Source organism: Nannospalax galili, unplaced genomic scaffold (genome assembly GCF_000622305.1).
Source record: "Nannospalax galili isolate Female #2095 unplaced genomic scaffold, S.galili_v1.0 scaffold475, whole genome shotgun sequence".
Taxonomy (NCBI): domain Eukaryota; kingdom Metazoa; phylum Chordata; class Mammalia; order Rodentia; family Spalacidae; genus Nannospalax; species Nannospalax galili.
Genome location: NW_008339435.1, coordinates 3,973,580 through 3,992,094, shown reverse-complemented (window position 1 = coordinate 3,992,094; position 18,515 = coordinate 3,973,580). Strand labels below are relative to the sequence as shown.

Genomic DNA, 18,515 nt, shown 5'->3' with positions numbered 1-18,515 from the left:
CTTTCATATTTTTTCTCATGCTGTCCCACTAAGGAGCATTTTAAAAATATAGCTCTGATCTTAATACATAATTCATGCATTTCTTCCATTCAGAAGCACACATATGATCAGGAAGAAGGGGCGTTTGCCTTGATTGGTCCATAGCAAACACACGAGCAGAATGAGTGTGGGTCCCCTGGATTCCAGTCGCTGTGTGGGAAAAATCTGACCAGAAACAAAGAAAAAAAAAAACCCCAAGGGTCAGCCCTTGACACATTTACTCTTTGCAAAAACTCAGAAAGTGTTGGATTCCAAATATATGAGAATTGGTTAGATCAGTAAAAGATTGAGAAATGATAAAGCACAGAAAATGAAAAATGAAAAAAGAATGTAGTTTATTCAGAGTAGGCACTAGCAGGAGCATGTGTTTCCCCCCAGAAATGTAACAGCCACCTCCCTCTGGCTGGTATCATGATGACACTTTTAAAACATATTTTACATTTTATTAAAATAGTATTAACTTTCATTAATAATTCTTTTAAGTAGTGATGTGGAACTGAGCTGCTTGGTAAAGGTGAGGCATAATGCTTTGGTGTATTCCTTCTGAAAATCATGTTGTATCTTAACCCCCATAGTAGTAAGTAAAAACTTAATCCAAATCCAGTATTTAGAAATAGGAGATTTGGGGAATGATTAGGGTTAGAAAAAGTCATCAGGCTGGAGTCCCCTTTATTCAGTGCTGGTGGTATTACAAAGAGAACATGACACACACAAACTTCCTGATTCTGCTGTGATGCCCTAGAGACTGAATGGGACTCTGCAAGCAGGAAAGTAATCAGCAAATTTGATGCTCAACCTCAGAACTGAACCACAGAACCATGGACCAAAATAAAACTCATTTGTTTATTGAATTACCCAGGTTCAAGTAATACAAACATTAATGTATCTATCCACGGTATAATTAGTGTTTTTTCAGCTACTTTCCCTTCTGGTGAGTTAGGTGATCCTTCATATATCCTTCTGCTTCTCCTCTGTTCTGTGGGTATACATCTGTGATGTATCCAATCATAGATGAACAGGCACTCAACTAATTAAGGAAGACATATACCTAAGATTTCCTGAAGATTTACTTTGGTTAGCAGATTTGGCAACTTCTACTAATTGTGAGACCTTGTGCCCCTCCAAGGAGCACAGTAAGACAATGTCACGAAAGCAGCAGCATCTGAGTACCAACACAGGGAACGGTGCCCTGAAACTCTGAGACACACAGAGGGGGAGACAAACTTAAGACACATCTCTGGTAGAATAACAAGGCTTGCCCAAAGCTTAAATTTTTGAAAACTGTTTTTAAGTAGCTCATCTGGAATCGCTCCCAAATCTGGAAACTTCGTGAACAGAATGCTCCCTTCATAGTCTATACAATGTTAGTGACTCCATCTTTCCCAAACCTATTTTATTCCCATTGTGTTTGAGTTGAAAATCTTCACTGAATCTAAATCCCTGCCTTGGCATCCCCTCCTGAGGCAGGGTTTCTACCTCTTTGTTTTACAGCCTGGCTAACTCTAACTGTACTGGGAATGAACTTCTCAGACCTCAAGTCTCAAGCATAACCAGAGTGACAGGTAGGACAAGTCTGAGAACAATAAATACATTGCATCCTGTGGTCAGAAAAGAAAATACTGATATACTAACTTTGGAAATTGTCAGAAAAGGGAGACTATCATACTCAGTATAATGCTGTGTCTTCCAAGTCATTTAAAAAATTTGCCATCAGGCTTCTGATCAACAGAAGGAAAATGAGGCATTCACCAGAAGGGGCCCTTATCAATCCTCAACTAGAATTATTATTGCCTTATTGTGATGGCACCAAATTATAACCAGACGCTAGGTATGTACCTTTTTTCTTCCCTTTCGAATGGGCAGCTTTAGAGCCCATTACCGAGTGTGGGGTTTTGAGAAATTGATCCTAACTTAAAGCTTTAATTAATTGCCCCACATCAGGCTACCAATAGATTAACGCTTCTGTTCTGGGCACCACTACTTTTATAAAAAATAAAAATAAAAAGCTGGAAATGTGAAGAAATGAGAGAGAATAAATGCACTCACATTTAAAATGGAAAGGAGAGGACAGGAACCTTTCCAAACACCACAGGGGAAAAGAACTCAGCATCTCTCCCATTTAAAGCATGCCCACCATATCCCCTGACCATTGCTGAGCTGTGTTTACATTTTAGCTTTTACTGAGCCTTACAACAAATCAATTTGGGATAAAGATACAGCCAAGGTTTCATATGATCACTACAGCCTTGATAATTATTTTTCTTCACTGCTGACTAGATTTACCAGAAGGGCAGACAGGGGGGAATGGATGAGGGTGCTGACAACACAGTGGACAGTGACAGGGATGGCTGAGTATGGAGCCTCTAGTGGGAGAGGAAGGCTGTCTATCTGACGAGTTTGTATTCATGCTCAGATGCCGAGGAGCTCAGAAGGTGGGCGACTGTGACCAGTGATAGTCATGTATATAGAGATTAGAAATGCATGTGAAAACGTCTCAATGTCAATTGCTTTGGAATGAATTCTTCTGTATGAAAAAAAAAAGTTGTGCTGTAAAGTATTCCTTGAGAAATGTTTATAATTCTATGAGAATGTAAATAGTTTCACAGTAATTGTTTTTCAGTTAGAATATTCTAACTTAATTGCAGCGCAGTCTCTTTAATTTCTTGTTCATTAATTTTTAACTAACTTCATAAAAGACTAAGAATAAAAAAAATGTGGAAAAAAATCAAGGATAATTTTTAAATTTACATGTATTCATTTATTTAGAATGAGGATCTGTGTGCATGTGTGCACACAATGGCAAATGTGTGGAGGTCAGGGAAAAACTTGAAGAAGTCAGTTCTCTCCTTCAGCAATGTGGGTTCCAGGCACTGAACTCAAGTTCTTGATAGCATGCTCCTTTGCCCACTGAACAATCTTACAAGTTTTATTCTTTAACTGAGTACAACTTTATAATTGTTATGTTTACTGTTCATAAATATTCATACTTAGGGTTCTATTAAGTCCGTACAGTATGCAGACATTTAGAAAATACTGCTCAAATAATTTGAATGTTCTTTTAAAAACAGCTCTTGAGGCTGGGGAGATAGCTCAGCTGATAAAGTGCTTCCCTTGCAAGCATGAAGACCTGAATTTGATCCCTAGAACCTACTTATAAGAGAGCAGGGACTAGTGGGGCAAGTTTATAATCCAAGTACTAGGGAGGCAGAGACAGGCAGATCCCTGAGGCTTACTGGCTGACCACTCTAACCTACTTGACAAGTTCCAGGTCAATGAGAGACCTGTCTTTCAGAAAAAAGGAAGAAGGGGGCTGGAGAGATGGCTCAGCAGTTAAGAACACTGGCTGTTCTTGCAGAAGACCCAGATTCGAATCCCAGCACCCACATGGCAGCTAACAACTGTCTGAAACTCCAGTTCCAAGGGATCCGACAGCCTCTTCTGTCCTCCACAGGCATTGCACGACATGAGTGCACTTACCTACACACAGGCAATACACGCATACATATAAAATAAAAATGATAAAGTAATTTTTTAAAAAAGGAAGAAAAATAAAAAGAAAAGGTGGATAGTGCCTGAAGAACCACACCCGAAGTTGTCTTCTAGCCTCCATACACACATGTACACATATATACATGCTCATACACTCAGGGCCCCCCCCCAACACACACACACACACACACACACACAGAGTCTTTTGAGGTGGGTATAGCAGCACATACCTACAATCACAGCGCTTAGGAGTCTGAGACAGAATGATCAAAAGTTCAAGGCAAGCCTGAGCTACAAAGCATGACCCTGTCTCAAACTAAATAAATGTTTTTATTAATTTAATAATTTAAAAAAGAGCTTCTTTTTAAAATGTGTCTTCACATTTTATCCTGAAAATGGTGTTTAATATAATCAATATATAAACAACAATGCTTTTGAAGAAGAAACTTGAGCAAAAAGGAGAAACACAATCATTATAAGTATAGTACAAGATGATATTCCAAATCTGTTAATTAGTAACAGTTAATAATTAAGCACTGACTTTGTATCAGACACTGTACTTAACATTTTATTCAGAATATCTCAAGCAATCTTCAGATAATTCTATGAAGAGGTACATTATAATGGTCTAAAGATTTCAAATAATTTAAAGTAGGAGGTTTTCAAAAGCACATTCTTTAAACATAAGAAACCATATTTCAATATAAATATAAAAAAGACCTCTCCTCAAAATATTTGGAGATCATTCAAGTTATCAATGGATTAAAAAGAAACAAAATATACACACACAAAAAGATACAAAATAATGACCAGTAAACTGCCTATCAAGCCAGGCATGGTGGTTCATGCCTACAATCCCAGTAACCAGAAAGCAAAGGAAAGGAGGATCATTGAAAGTTCAAGGTCAGCCTGGTCTACATAGCAAGTACCAGGCTGGCCAGAGCTATATAGCAAGATCCTGTTCAAAAGACAGACAGATAGGGATGAAGAGAATAAACTGCAAATCAAATTATCATGCCATAAATTCTTTGTGCTAAAAAGTAAACTGATGGATTGAAATGTTTGTATAATTTTTTAAAGAATAAGAAAAGAAGGGATGAAGAGATGGCTCAGTGGTTAAGAGTACTGATTGCTCTAGCAGAAGACCTGAGTTTGGTTCCCAACAACGACATGGCTGCTAACCACTGCTGAAACTCCAGTTCTAGGAGCTCCAATGCCTTCTTCTGGCCTCTGTAGGCACTGCCCACATAGGTGCACTTACATGCTCACAAAACACTCATACACATAAAATAAAAATAAAATAATTTTAAAAAATGAAATGGGAAAAGTAAGTATCAGTATACACATTTTAGAAGAACAATAAAAAGTCTGGTGTGTAAATTCATGAAGGCAAAAAAATTTAAGTATAAAAGCAATGATATGAAATCACAAGGAATGGGATGGAGAGATGGCTCAGTGGTTAAGAGCACGTATCTTCCAAGGGACTTGAGTTCAATTCCCAGCAACCACATGGGATAGTTCACAACTACATGTAACCCCAGCTCCTGGGGGATCAGAAGCGTCTGGTCTCCGCAGGTACCCATACTTACATTCACAGATCCATATACACACATAAATATAAGTATATATAAATAAAAAATAAAATAAAATCACAAGCAAAAGTCAAAATTAATAGAAAAATCTGAAAGCTTCTATACAGCAAAAAATGCCCAAAATTAAATAAAAATATCAGATTATAGAGATATGCTATAAATAAAATAAAGGATATCCTTCAGCCAACAGGAAATAAAAAAAAACCCTTAAAAGACTGAAAAGTATAGATAAATTCAGACAAATTTACAAAGAAAAAAATACTCATGAAGAAATTTTGAAATATTCCAGAGGTTATCCAAAAGGTAGTAATTGCAAATCATAAGAACAGGGGGTTATTTATGCTTAAAATGATCAATAAGTTAGTGATGATACAGAATAACAATTAAAACATTTTGGAGCCAGTGTTTCCACAAAATCTTTTCTGTATTTCATTGTTTACAATTGATGAAACCTATCAGAAACCAACTGACGATCGAGTCACTGAAATCATTATACCTATAATATAATTAGTAAAGTCTACTAACTGAAATGTATTCTCTCAATTTCAAAATAAAGAAAAAAAAAAGGTATATGCCAAAATGTCTACTTCAGTATTATTAATGATAGTGGAAAACTGAAAAATGTAAATATCCAAAATTAAAAATAGTTAATACTATTACATATATTTAATTAGCATACAAATATTAAAATAGATGATGGAGAAAGAAAATCTAAAAGCATAAATAAATGGAAAATTTTCTATTTGAATCATATAAAATTATATTTGATTATAAGCAAGGATCAAACATGTTCTTTAAAATAGAGTGAGCATAAATATTCCCGTATTATATAATAGTTGATGTTACTAAAAGTCATTTGAAAAAATTTTTTCTTTTAAATATTTTTAGATATGGTTAGTATATCTTATTAAATTTTAAAGAATTAGAATGTTTTATGATGTTTTAAAAATTAATTTTCATCTAATTTCACTTTTAATACTAAATATAAAAGACATCATAATTTCATTTTTAAGCAAAATTCGAAAATATTAACCTAAATCTAATAGTTTTCTTTATGCAATATTCAACAAAAGAAAAGAAACCCTAAAATCTTTTTTGAGACAAAAAGACAAATTCTTGCCTTAAATGTGTTTCCTTTTCTTCCAAACTGTCTATTTGTTTCAACATCATTTCTTCTTGCTCTTTGAGATTCTAAGGAGATAGTTAACACTATATTATTTTGTTTCAACAAAATTATTAACTGAAATTAATATTTAAACCCTTCAACTATCAAAATAAGGTTTAGTTATACAGAAAGCAGAAGCTACTTAATTGGCATAGTTCTACTTTCTAGACTTGTATTAATGATAATCCTAACAATTTCTACATAGCAGTTAATAAAACATGCATTATTTCCCAATGAGGCTTTGAAGCTTGTAATCTTTGTTCATATTGTTTCATTAATCATTACCTACTAAATTAATAATTCATCTTTCAAGGTCAAAATCAATTTTATGTTCTCTAATGACTTCTCTTCTACCAAGGCAGAAGTGAACTTGTCAACTCCAATAACACTTTGTTCCATTAATACGTATGACATTATTTTGCCTAAGTTATTTAAAACATTTACTATTTTTCTACTAATTCATATGTTCTTCTAAAAAAGACAAGTTTATCCATTACTACATCTTCCATAGAATCTTTTTTGACTAAATAACACTTTATTGAATACAAATATCTTAATGCTTAAAAATTAATTTAGCCAGGCATGGTGGCACATGTCTTTAATCCCAGCACTCAAGAGGCTGAGGCAAGCGGATCCCTGTGAGTTCAAGGCCAGCCTGGTCTACATAGTGAGTTCCAGGCCAGCTGGAACTACAGAAAAACCCCATCTCAAAAAGGCAAAAAAAAAATTAGATTAATTTCATCCATTGGCAGTCTCTATTTTTTTTTTTTTTTGGTTTTTTTGAGACAGGGTCTCCCTGTAGCCCTAGCTGTCCTGGAACTATGTAGACCAGGCTGGCCTTGAACTCACAGAGGTCCACCTACCTCTGCCTCCCGAGGGATTAAAGACGCACGCCACCACGCCTGGCTGGTAGTCTCTGTTTTATGTTGTCCATTATCACCATATCAAAGAATATTATGCATATTTTTCTTCCAAAAACTATCACCCATAAGATAATCCAATTTTTAAAGTTAAAAGGATATTCAGAGGTCACCTATTTTAAAACACTCTAATTTTGCAAGTAAGAAAGCTAAGTCATTGGTAACTTTTGTCAACTCACATTAATATCTTCTTTATGTTCCTTGAGTTCTAGGGTCATATCACTTGCTTCTTGTAAAAAGTTTTTGTTCTCAAGTGAAAGTCTGTTGCAGTTTGCAATTAATTCCATATTCTTGAGTCTATTTTTTAAAAAATATATCAGATAAAATATTTAAATATGAAAAGATGATATATGAAATATAATTCAGTATAATCTTAGGATTAGGAAAGGGTAAGGGTATAAAGACAAGACTGGTTATTAGTTAATTCCTTAAGTTATAGGGTCACACTGCTTCATTACATTATATTCCCTCAAATGTATTTAAATTGGTTCCATATTAACTTTTTAATATGTCACACAGTATATTGCTTTGTATATTCCCCACACTCTCAATTTCACACACTTTTCTACAAAATCTGAAGACTGTTATTTTCTCTTTTTTTGAATATTTTATCATTTTTATTTTATGTATATGTGTGTATTGCCTGCATGTAGGTAAGTGCACCCGTGTCATGCAATTCCGCAGAAGTAAGAAGAGGGCTTCAGATTCCCCTGGAACTGGAGTTAAAGACAGTTCATAGCCGCCATGTGGGTGCTGGGATTCGAACCCAGGTCCTCTGCAAGAGCAGTCAGTGCTCTTTACGGCTAAGCCATCTCTCCAGCCCCAGGTTGTTATTTTCTTTACATAATTACCTCTAATAGTCTCTTAGAAATTGTTTCAAACTTTTGAAATTTTGATTAGTCTAGAAAGCATTAACTATTTGCAATTAAAATATAATCATTAGCATAAAAGTATGCTAAACTTTGTGCACAACACTAAATTGTTCTTACAAGGTCTCAGTGACAGCCAGGCAAAGTGGCACATACCTTTAGTCGCAGCACTCAGGAGAAAGAGGCAGGCAGATCTCTGTGAGATCGAGACTAGTCTTGTCTACATAGTGAGTGCCAGGTCAGCAGGGACTACAGGGAGACTATCTCAAAAAGACCAAAACAAGCAAACAAACAAACAAGGTCTCAAAAACTTAAAAAAGAAATTACTGTTATTGTCTACAACCAGGACCAATTCACTATGTAGATGAGACTGGCCTTGATTTCACAGAGATCTTCCCGCCTCTGCCTCCCAAGTGCTGAGAATAAAGGCCAACTTGGTCTACATAGTGAGTTTCAGGCCAGCCCCACTACAGGGAGATCCTATCTCAAAAAGATCCCCTCTCCCCCACCCCAAAAACAAACAAACAAACAAACAAAAAACAGAGAAATTATAGCCAAGGTTAGCATAGACACACAATGTTGCCCCAGCTGGCCTCAAACTCTTATCAATCCTCCTATGTCAGCCTCCTAAGTATAGGGATTACAGACATGAGGCATGACACCCAACTATTTACTTTTTCATTTTTATCTATACCTGAGAAGCAACCAAAAGGGAAAAATCATGTTCACTACCAGACTGGCTCTTGAATTTCTTCCTTTCTGACTGATAAACCAGTAATTATTTCCAAACTAAAATTGGTAAAAAGTGAAATCATTCAGTTGAATATTTTATTTGGATAATACTAGAAATAAATTTACATGTTGATATTGTACCAATACAAACTTATGAAATAATTTAACCAAATAAGTTAGTCCTTCTGTATCTAGAGATTACACATTCATGGACTTACCCAACGAGAGACTGAAACTACTCAGGAAAATTCTGTCTTTACTGAGCACAAGAAACTTCCTTAACTAGGAGTAGTGGTACACACCTTTATTCTCAGCACTTGGGAGGCAGAGGCAGGCAGATCTCTGTGAGATCAAGGCCAGTCTGGTCTACATATTGAATTCCAAGCCAGTTGAAGCTACAGGGAGACCCCCATCTCAAAAACAACAAAAACAAAAAGCCCTTCTTCCTTGCCATTATTTCCTAAATACAGTAGAACAACTGTTTACTGTAGAATTTACATTGTATTCAGTACTATACATAATCTAGAGACTAGGGACTAGAGAAATGAGTTAAAATATGAGAGGCTATGCACAGGTTATATGCAAATACTATGCTAGGACTCAATCATCTACAGATTTTGGTGCCTTCTGGGTCCCTGGAACCAACGTCCATAAACACCAAAGAATAACAACTGTATACCGATCTGAAATGATTTAACTTTGTTATGAATTCTTATTATGTAAATAATACATACTTCCTTTAGCAATGAAGTTGGTAAATCTTTTTTTCTGACATTTGGTCTCACTGTATAATCCAGCCCTTGAACACTTAATTCTCTTGCCTCATCTTCTAGAGTGCTAGGATTACATGAGTGAAACACCATGACTGGTTTTCATTCTGATCTTTAAATAGGAATAATACGCAATTTCAAATCCATTCATATAAATATTAGACATAATTTCCTAATATATTATTATCATAAAACTTAGTAATTAAATAAACTAGATATGGAAAACATACTTCTCTTTTTCAAGCTCCATTTTCAGATCTTCAACTTGTTTTGAATAATGCTGTTCACTTGTTGTAATGGCAGTTAACTTTATTTCCAAATCATGTACCTCTTTCTGCAAAATAAATGTATATATTTATGATAAATGTTTTACTAGGGTTTTTTTCATGTAAAAGATATGGTTAGTCTAAGAATCAACACATTTGAGAAAAAATTGGCAGGACATAAAAAAAATTTGAAATATTTTTATGTACCCCAGGCTGGTCTCAAATTCACTATGTAGCTGAGGTTGACTGTGAAGTGAACCTAGTGATTACAAATTGAATATAAGTAATTTCCATCTTGATATCCTGAAGCTCAACCAGAAAAAAATATATTTACACATAATTATTTTTAACCAATTTTATAACATAATTAATTTCAACTAAAATTTTATATTAGTGCTTTTTTCTCTTCTTTTTTCTTTTTTAAAGACAGTATCACTGTGGAGTCCTGGCATGTCTGGAACTCACTATGTAGATGAGGCTGACCAAACTCATAGAGATCCACTTCCCTCTGCCTCCCAAGTAATGGGATCAAAGGCACGTGCCACCATACCCAACATGTAATTTTATATTGGTAAGAAAAATATATTAATGAAATCAGGTAGTGTCTTATAATCTAAGTCATTCCTAGTACTATGAAAAGGCAGTGTATTTCTGTTATGGTCTGCAAACATACTTCAAATTTGAAAGACATTTAAAAACTAAAACATAAGCACTATAAAAAGTATTGCTTTGTTTTTTTGTTTTTTTTTATTATTTTTATGTGTATGTGTGTATTGCCTGCATGTAGGTAAATGTACCCACATCGTGCAATGCCTGCAGAGGACAGAAGAGGCTGTCGTGTCACCTGGAACAGGAGTTACAGACAGTTGTTAGCTGCCATGTGGGCGCTGGGATTCAAACCCAGGTCCTCAGCGAGAGCAGTCAGTGCTCTCAACCATTTATTATTTTTATTTTTTATGTGTATGAGTGTATTGCCTGCATGTAAGTAAGTGCACCCATGTCATGCAATGCCCATGGAGAACAGAAGAGGTCATCAGATCCCCTGGAACAAGACTTACGGACAGTTGTTAGCTGCCATGTGGGTGCTGGAATTCGAACCCGGGTCTTCTGCAAGAACGACCAGTGTTCTTAACTGCTGAGCTATGTCTCTAGCCCCAGGGCTGAATTTTAAATGTATCAGTTAAGACATTAAGAAACATACAGTGTTTCCCAGACAGTGTCATATGAACTCACATCAATGGTGACAGCATGCAAAAGACCTATATAAGCTAAAGCATAAAGGAAAGGGAGTAAAAAGCACCAACCCTTGCTGAGGAACTATTGGCAACTGATAGCTGCTCAGAAAGTCAGTTTTCTTTTCCTTTTATAAAAATTTTTATTTAATTATTTTTTTAAGTAAATTTTAAAAAATATTTTATTTATTATTTTTATTTTATGTGTATGTGCGTATTGCCTGCATGTAGGTAAGTGCACCCTTGCCGTGCAATGCCTGCGGAGGACAGAAGAGGCTGTTGGATCCCCTAGAACTGGAGTTACACACAGCTGTTAGCTACCATGTGGGTGCTGGGATTCAAATCCAGGTCTTATGCAGGAATAGTCAGTGCTCTTAATCACTGAGCCATCACTTCAGCCCAGTCAGTTTTCTTTAAGGATGTGATACTGGTTAGGTTAAACAAAGTTCCAGTGGATGAACCCACACCAAAGGGCATTTGAGGACACAAATTAGACTCAATGGGCTTTTAAAAAATTGCAATAGAGTACACAAAATGGGTCAGGGAGTAATAAGGGGGGGCTGAAGATAGGGGAGGAAATCTGAATATGATCAAAATACATTGCATAAAAAATTAAATTAAAAAAATTATTATAAACCATAGCATTATGCTTAAGACAGATTCTTAAATGTTAACCTTTCTTTCCCACATTACAATATAGAGGTTCCTGAGGTATAGTCTAAATCAATCATTAGCATATTAAGTAAAATAGAAACACATACTTTTAAAGAGAATTCTGTGATGAAATCCTTCACAAGGCAAACAGCTACACCATAATCTATTTTACAAATATATATTCTCTTAACAAAACAGTTGAAACAAAAATGCAGCATTTAACAAACCTCTCTGGCCTTTAAAAGACCAGTTAGTTCTTGCCCTTTTCCTTTTAATTCTTCAGCAAGTTTCTCAACTTGTTTCTTTTCATCTAAAACTTCTTGGTCTTCTGCCTATTTAAAAACAGTAGAAAAAAAATGACAGCCAAGTTTTATACACATTGAAAAATAATTAAACTAAGAGTGATAGAAGTATCAAGTATTTAATTGGCTAAAATTGTTTAAATAGTCATTATTATTAAATAAACATCAAAAACAAAATATGACAAAGGATTTAATAGAACCCTGAAACAAGAATAAATTCTTAATTAAAAACCTGAGATTTGGGGCTGGAGAGATGGCTCAGCAGTTAAGGACATTGACTGTTCTTACAGAAGACCAGGGTTTGAATCCCAGCACCCACATGGCAGCTAACAACTGTCCGTAACTCCAGTTCCAGGGGATCCGACAGCCTCTTCTGTCCTCCTCAGGCATTGCATGACATGGGTGCACTTACTTACATGCAAGCAATAACACTCATGCACATAAAAGTGATAAATAAAATATTAAGAAAAAAAACCTGAGATTTCTCAGGCAGACAAAAAACCAGCAAACTGGGGAAATGAACAGCATACTCCAATCCTAGCTCAAGGAATACTGGCAACTGATTACTGTAAGTGAGGAAGAACTTATCTTCCTAAAACAAGGGACTCTAAGATAGTCTGACTAGACCTCGGTGGATGAACTTGCACAGGGGAACGTCTGGGAACAATGACTTGACACAGTGGGTCTTAACAGGGATGACAGAGTATATGGGTTCCAATGGGGAAGCTATGGAAGGGTGCCAGTGGGAACAGGGGTATAAATATGATTAAGATTGTTTGAGATATTCTGTATGAAATACACAAAATTTAATAAAAACAAACTTTTAAAAAACCTGAGATTTCTACAGTAAAACAGTGGATTGGAAGTTGCCTTCATGTGACAGGGTAATTAAGAAAGGTGAGGTTAACAAAGGACAGACTGTTCCAAGAAGAGAATAACTGGGAGAGCATTAGCAATCACAAAGGAGGTGATAGGATGGCTGAAAAGCACAGCGAAACAACAGGACAAAGCAAACAGAGATAGACAATACACCACGGGAGGCTTGAGCACTGAGAGAAGAAAAAGCCGCCTCATGTGAAAGGTAAGCCAGGTGGTCCTAGAGAAAAGAAACTGCCGGCCCTTTACACAGGGTAAGTCCACAACGCTTGCCAAGTCTTGGATCCAGTTTTAAATTTGATAAAACAGTGACTCTTGAGTGATGAGTCAGTAGTGGAAAGGAGGTCAATTTTGTCATTCTTCATGTCTCAAATGGCTGTGGCTGGGAGCCTACTGGCTAAGACTAAGCAGTTCTGGGGACCAGAAAACAAGGAATTATCACAATTCAGAGAGCCCGGCAATGACTTGCCCATAGCCCTGAGGTGGGAGGCAATCATGGAAGGTGAAAGGCTAGATACAGATAATCTAAGAAGTTCAGGCAGCTGGAGGGTCAGACAGTGAAGAGCACAGTGGTCAGTAGCCACACTCTCCATAGTAAGAAACAGATCCCATCATTTGTGGATAGCTGTGAAGACTGACAGGCCAAGTCTGAAGTTAGTGGATGGCTCAATCTTTGCAACCATCTCTCTACTAAGTGGTTCATTGCTATTAGAACTAAGGACTCTGAAGCTCATGTTGAAATAACGTGACTTATCTTTTAGATGAAGCCCAGTTTTCCCAACTCTTTTATTTAACCTTGCCTCCCACACAGTATTTGATGCTGAGTGGGATATGAAAGCAATGAGACTGGTCTTCCAGTACAGATCTTAGGGCTGTTTTTTTCCCCCATATTCCCCACTGAACCAAGGAGATACATCCCATTGCTTAGACATTAGCAACTCAGGTGCATGCAAATTCAAGAGCCCCTGGACAAGTTAGAAACTGCCCTATCCCAAGCTACAAAGCTAAGTCTGTCCAGCAGAAGCTCTTAATATGCAAAGAAGGGAAATTCCTAAAGTGAAGGCAGTTCAGTGTTATGCATCTGACCCTAAGTAGGTCCAGGCTCAGCACTAGCCTAAACATTAGAAAAGACAAGAGTCCAACATCAACTGACAAACTACTCCAATATTAGAAATCCCAAAAAGAATCCAACTGAATATTTTCTTTTGTTTTATTCTATATTTTATTTATCTTTAGTTAAAAATGTTTGAAATTTATTTCTCCTATCAGATAGACCTGGGGTGTTTTGGTTTGGGGGTTTGGGTTTTTGTTTTTTGGTTTTTTTTTTTGTCCCTTGTGCTTTTTTTTTTTCTCCTTTCTATTGTACTTTTTGTATTTTTACTGGTTTTTTAAAATAGTATTTTTACTTTATGTGTATGAATATATTGCCTATATGTATGTAAGTGTGCCCATGCCATGCAATGCCCACAGAGTCAGAAGACAGTGTTAGATCCCCTGGAATTGGAGTTATGGGTAGTTGGTAGCTGCTGTGTAGGTGCTAGGATTTGAATCCAGGCCCTCTGTAAGAGCAGCCTGTGCTCCTGACCACTTAGCAATCTCTCCAGTCCCTTTTTACTGTTTTTAAAAGCTTTTGTTTTTATTTTCTATTCCTCTTCTTATATTTATCAAACTTTGTTTCCAAATTTTTCTTTATCGTACAATCAGATTTTAATTCTCTTTTTCTCTATAACTTCCTAACATCCTTCTTTTTCTTCTTTCTTTTATTTAAAAGTTCTTCTTCCTCTATTCCCTTCCTTTGTTTATTTACTATAGGTATTGATACTTTTAATAAATCTTTAACTTCATAACTTATTCTACATTACTTTTGCCATTTTCTGTTTTATAGTAATTGGTGGTGCAGTATTGACTTTAATCCATTTTAAGTGTATTCCATATCTGACTTAACTTGGTACCACAGCTGCCATAGCAATCTGTTTTCCCCTTCTGAGTGGTATTGGGAACTGATCCCTCAAAAGGTTGCTCACTAAGAGAATCCCCAAATAAGGTCAGAAGAGATATTCATATCAATAGATGTACAAATCACAATACACAAGCATAAGAATCACGAAAAATTAGGACAACATAACACCTCCAAGAGATCATAATTAATCTATTACTGAATCCAAATGGCTGAAATGAGTTGATGAGATGGTTCAGCAGGTAGGCATTTGCTATCAAATCTGATGACCTGAGTTTGATCTCTGGAATCCATATGGTAGAACCTACTCCTATAAGTTGTCCTCTGGCCTCCACATATGTGCCATGACATATATATGCACACATGCATATGCAAATACACACAAAATGTTATTTTAATTATTAATAGTGGAAGCACCAGAAGAAAAGAATTCAAAAGCCAAACTGTAAAAACGACCGGTGACACGCCGAAGAGATGGCTCAGTTGTTAAGAGCACTGGTGTTCTTGCAGAGGACCTGGGTTTAACTCCCAGCACCTACATGGCAGCTAACAACCATCCATAACTCCAGTTCCAGGAGATTCAATGCCATCTTCCGACCTCCAGGGGCACTGTATGACATGGGTTCATTTACACACATACATACATAAAATAAAATGAAAATAATATTTATATACTCATACATAAAATAAAAATAATAAATATATTTTTTAAAAAAAGACCAGTGACTTCAAAAAGGATACAAACAGTATGGAAATAGCACAGAAATCAATTTGGGATCCAGACAAATAACACAGATGAAAAAAATCAGGAACATGGATATTAAATTTATGAAGGAAATTGAGATTTTTGAAGGAAAAAGAAACAAAAAAAGTGTTAAAATTAAAAATTCTGAAAAACAGTGGAAAGCATCACCAAAATTGATCAAAAAGAGGAAAAATATGAGAAAAAAAACAAGGTTGAGGAAACACTATATTTTGACATCAATAAAGAAGAAAATAAGCATGACCACAACCTTTAACAAATGTGAGGGATAGCAATATGGCTCAGCAGGTAAAGGTACCTGCCACCAAGCTTGATGGCCTGAGCTCAATACCTGGAATCCACATGGTGGAAGGAGAGAACCAACTCCTACAAACTGTCCTTGGATCTCCACACACACGCTGTGGCATGTGTGTAAACCACAAAATGTGGTTTAAGAATTTTTTTAAAACACCTCTGAGACATGATCAAGAGACCAAACCTAAGATTAAGAATCCAAGAGGCACTGCCAGGCATGGTGGCACATACCTTTGATCCCAGTACTAGGGAAACAGAGGTAAGCAAATCCCTGTGAGATTAAGGCCAGCCTGGTCTTCATAGCAAATTCCAGGTCTGCTGGAGCAACAGGGAGACCCTGTCTCAAAACAAACAAACAGACAAACAAACAAACAAAAATCTATGAGGTAGGAAAAGCTGAGATTCTATGAATGAAAGGAAAAAAAATAAAAGCCTGAAAAACCTACCAATGATTACAATAGCTAATTTCCAAGACTTAAAGATAAAATTGGATGTCTAAGCACAAGAGGCATTTAAAACCCCAAACAGAAATTAGGAAAGAACCTAGCCATAGGATATTAAACTATCCATAGTTAAAATGCTAAAACTAAAGAACAAAGAAACAGTGAAAGCTGTTTAAGAGAAAAATGCCAAGTCACTTACAAAGGTAAATCAATCAGAATAACATCACACCTTTCAAAAGAAATTGTAAAACCCAGGAAAATACAGCATGATGTATTTGAAGTCCTGAAAGTAACCGCCAATGAAGATTATTATATCCACCAAAATAATCTTTTATGATCAATAGAGAAATAAAAAGCTTCCAAGAAGCATAGACTAAAGCAATTCATGACCTCTGACCAGCACTGCAGAACATAAACACTACACAAAAGGAAGGAAAAAATTTCAATCACAAGAACACAGGAAAGAATAAATATCATGAGAAAAGCAGACAAAGGAGAACTAGGAAAGAATTCCTCATGTGCAGCAGTAAACTTAGCACACTCCTAATATGAATAAGGGGAAAGAACAAATACTTAACACCAGGGAAACAACCAACAAAATTACAGGAATGATTGTGTTCTTAATTCTCTAATTAAAAGACATGGATTACCTACTCCACCTCACCCATAACCCACCTGGTTCCTCTAGGATCTCACTTCCCTGAGCTGCCAGTTAGGCCTCATTCTACTCTATCTCATAGGCCATTCCACTCCTCTAGGATCTCATTTCCCTATGCTGCCAAGCCACCAGGCTCCTCCACAGTCTTCTGACCCCACACTTCCAACTAGACCCACTGGGAGACAGCCTGACAGGGTGGGTTCAGACCTCCATCAGGGTAGTTGCTCGGAGCTCAGCAGACTGCCAGAGTGCAGGGTTCTGGCTTCCCTCTAACCTCCAACTACCAGAGGGCCCGAGAACCCAGGGGACAGCCTGACAGGTCCCAGATCCTGCCTTCACATGGTAGTGAGCCTCCCCTAATTGCCCCATACCATCCTCCTACCAGGGATTTCGTGAGGCCCCTCCCAAGGCCCCAGGGCAGATGTGGCTTTGGTAGGCTAAGGCTGGGAGCTCAGCAGACCGCCAGAGAGTGTCAAGTTCTGGCCCCCCTCTGGCATAGGGTTGACAACACACAGGACCGCCTGAGAGAGCCTGGATCCTACCTCCACAGTGAAGGAAGCCTGAGTATACCTGAATGGAACCTCAAGTGGGCTTCTGTGGGTATCCCTGAATAGTTGATCTGAAGCCATCAGTTCCCTCCAAAATAAACCTGAAAGAACCTGAACCCTGTACCAACCAACTTTACATAACCAATAAAGAAAGGATCTAGGCACCCAGATAATACAAACAGAAGCATACTTCAACTTAATTCTCATATCAGAGTCATAAACAACGAAAGAAATTCACATGCCAAAAGCACAATGAAAGAATAATAAAATGAAAAGCCAAAACACTATGTCCCCAGCAAAGCCCACCAATCCTGTAGTTCTACAAGGAGAACCCCCTAGAGATAACCCAGGACACTGAATTTAAAAGAACAATCACAAACATGACTAAGGAATTCAACAAATTTAAAGAACACTCAAACAAATAAATCAAAGAGCTAAAAGAACATAGGGATAAACTTCTGAATGAATTCACAAAAGAGATAGAAACATCAAAGTGAACTCAGGTAGAAATGAAAAAGTGCAAAACTCAGTAAGTCAACTTGAAACAACAGGGGAAAGCCTCACCTCTAGAACGAATGAAATGGAAAACAGAGTATCAATACTGGAGGATAAAGTTGAAGAACTGGACCACTCAAGCAGAGTATGGAAAATTTTAAAAAACACAGGAATGGAATATGCAAGAGATGTGGGACACCATGAAAAGACCAAATCTACAGATCATAGGAATAGAGGAAGGAGAAGAATTTCAGGTTAATGGTGTTGACCATATCTTAAACAGAATTGTAGAAGAGGATTTCCCAAAATTAAGACATCCCCATACAAATACAAGAAGAACATAGAACACCAAATAGACAGGGCCAGAAAAGAAACTCCCCATGACATATCATAGTAAAAACACTAAATGTACAGAACAAAGAGAGAATACTGAAAGCAGCAAAAGAAAAAC

General features: G+C 36.6%; 1 protein-coding gene across 1 annotated transcript in view; it reads right to left on the bottom strand.

Annotated features, from left to right (window-relative positions):
• Positions 1–18,515, bottom strand: part of Sycp1 (synaptonemal complex protein 1) — a 152,282-nt gene that overhangs the window by 66,529 nt on the left and 67,238 nt on the right. The window contains exons 17-20 of the mRNA XM_008834012.2: positions 11,956–12,060; positions 9,807–9,910; positions 7,385–7,502; positions 6,241–6,311 (exon numbers count right to left, since the gene is read on the bottom strand). Of these exons, the coding sequence (XP_008832234.1) occupies positions 6,241–6,311; positions 7,385–7,502; positions 9,807–9,910; positions 11,956–12,060 (398 nt within the window). The remainder of the gene's footprint in view (positions 1–6,240; positions 6,312–7,384; positions 7,503–9,806; positions 9,911–11,955; positions 12,061–18,515) is intronic.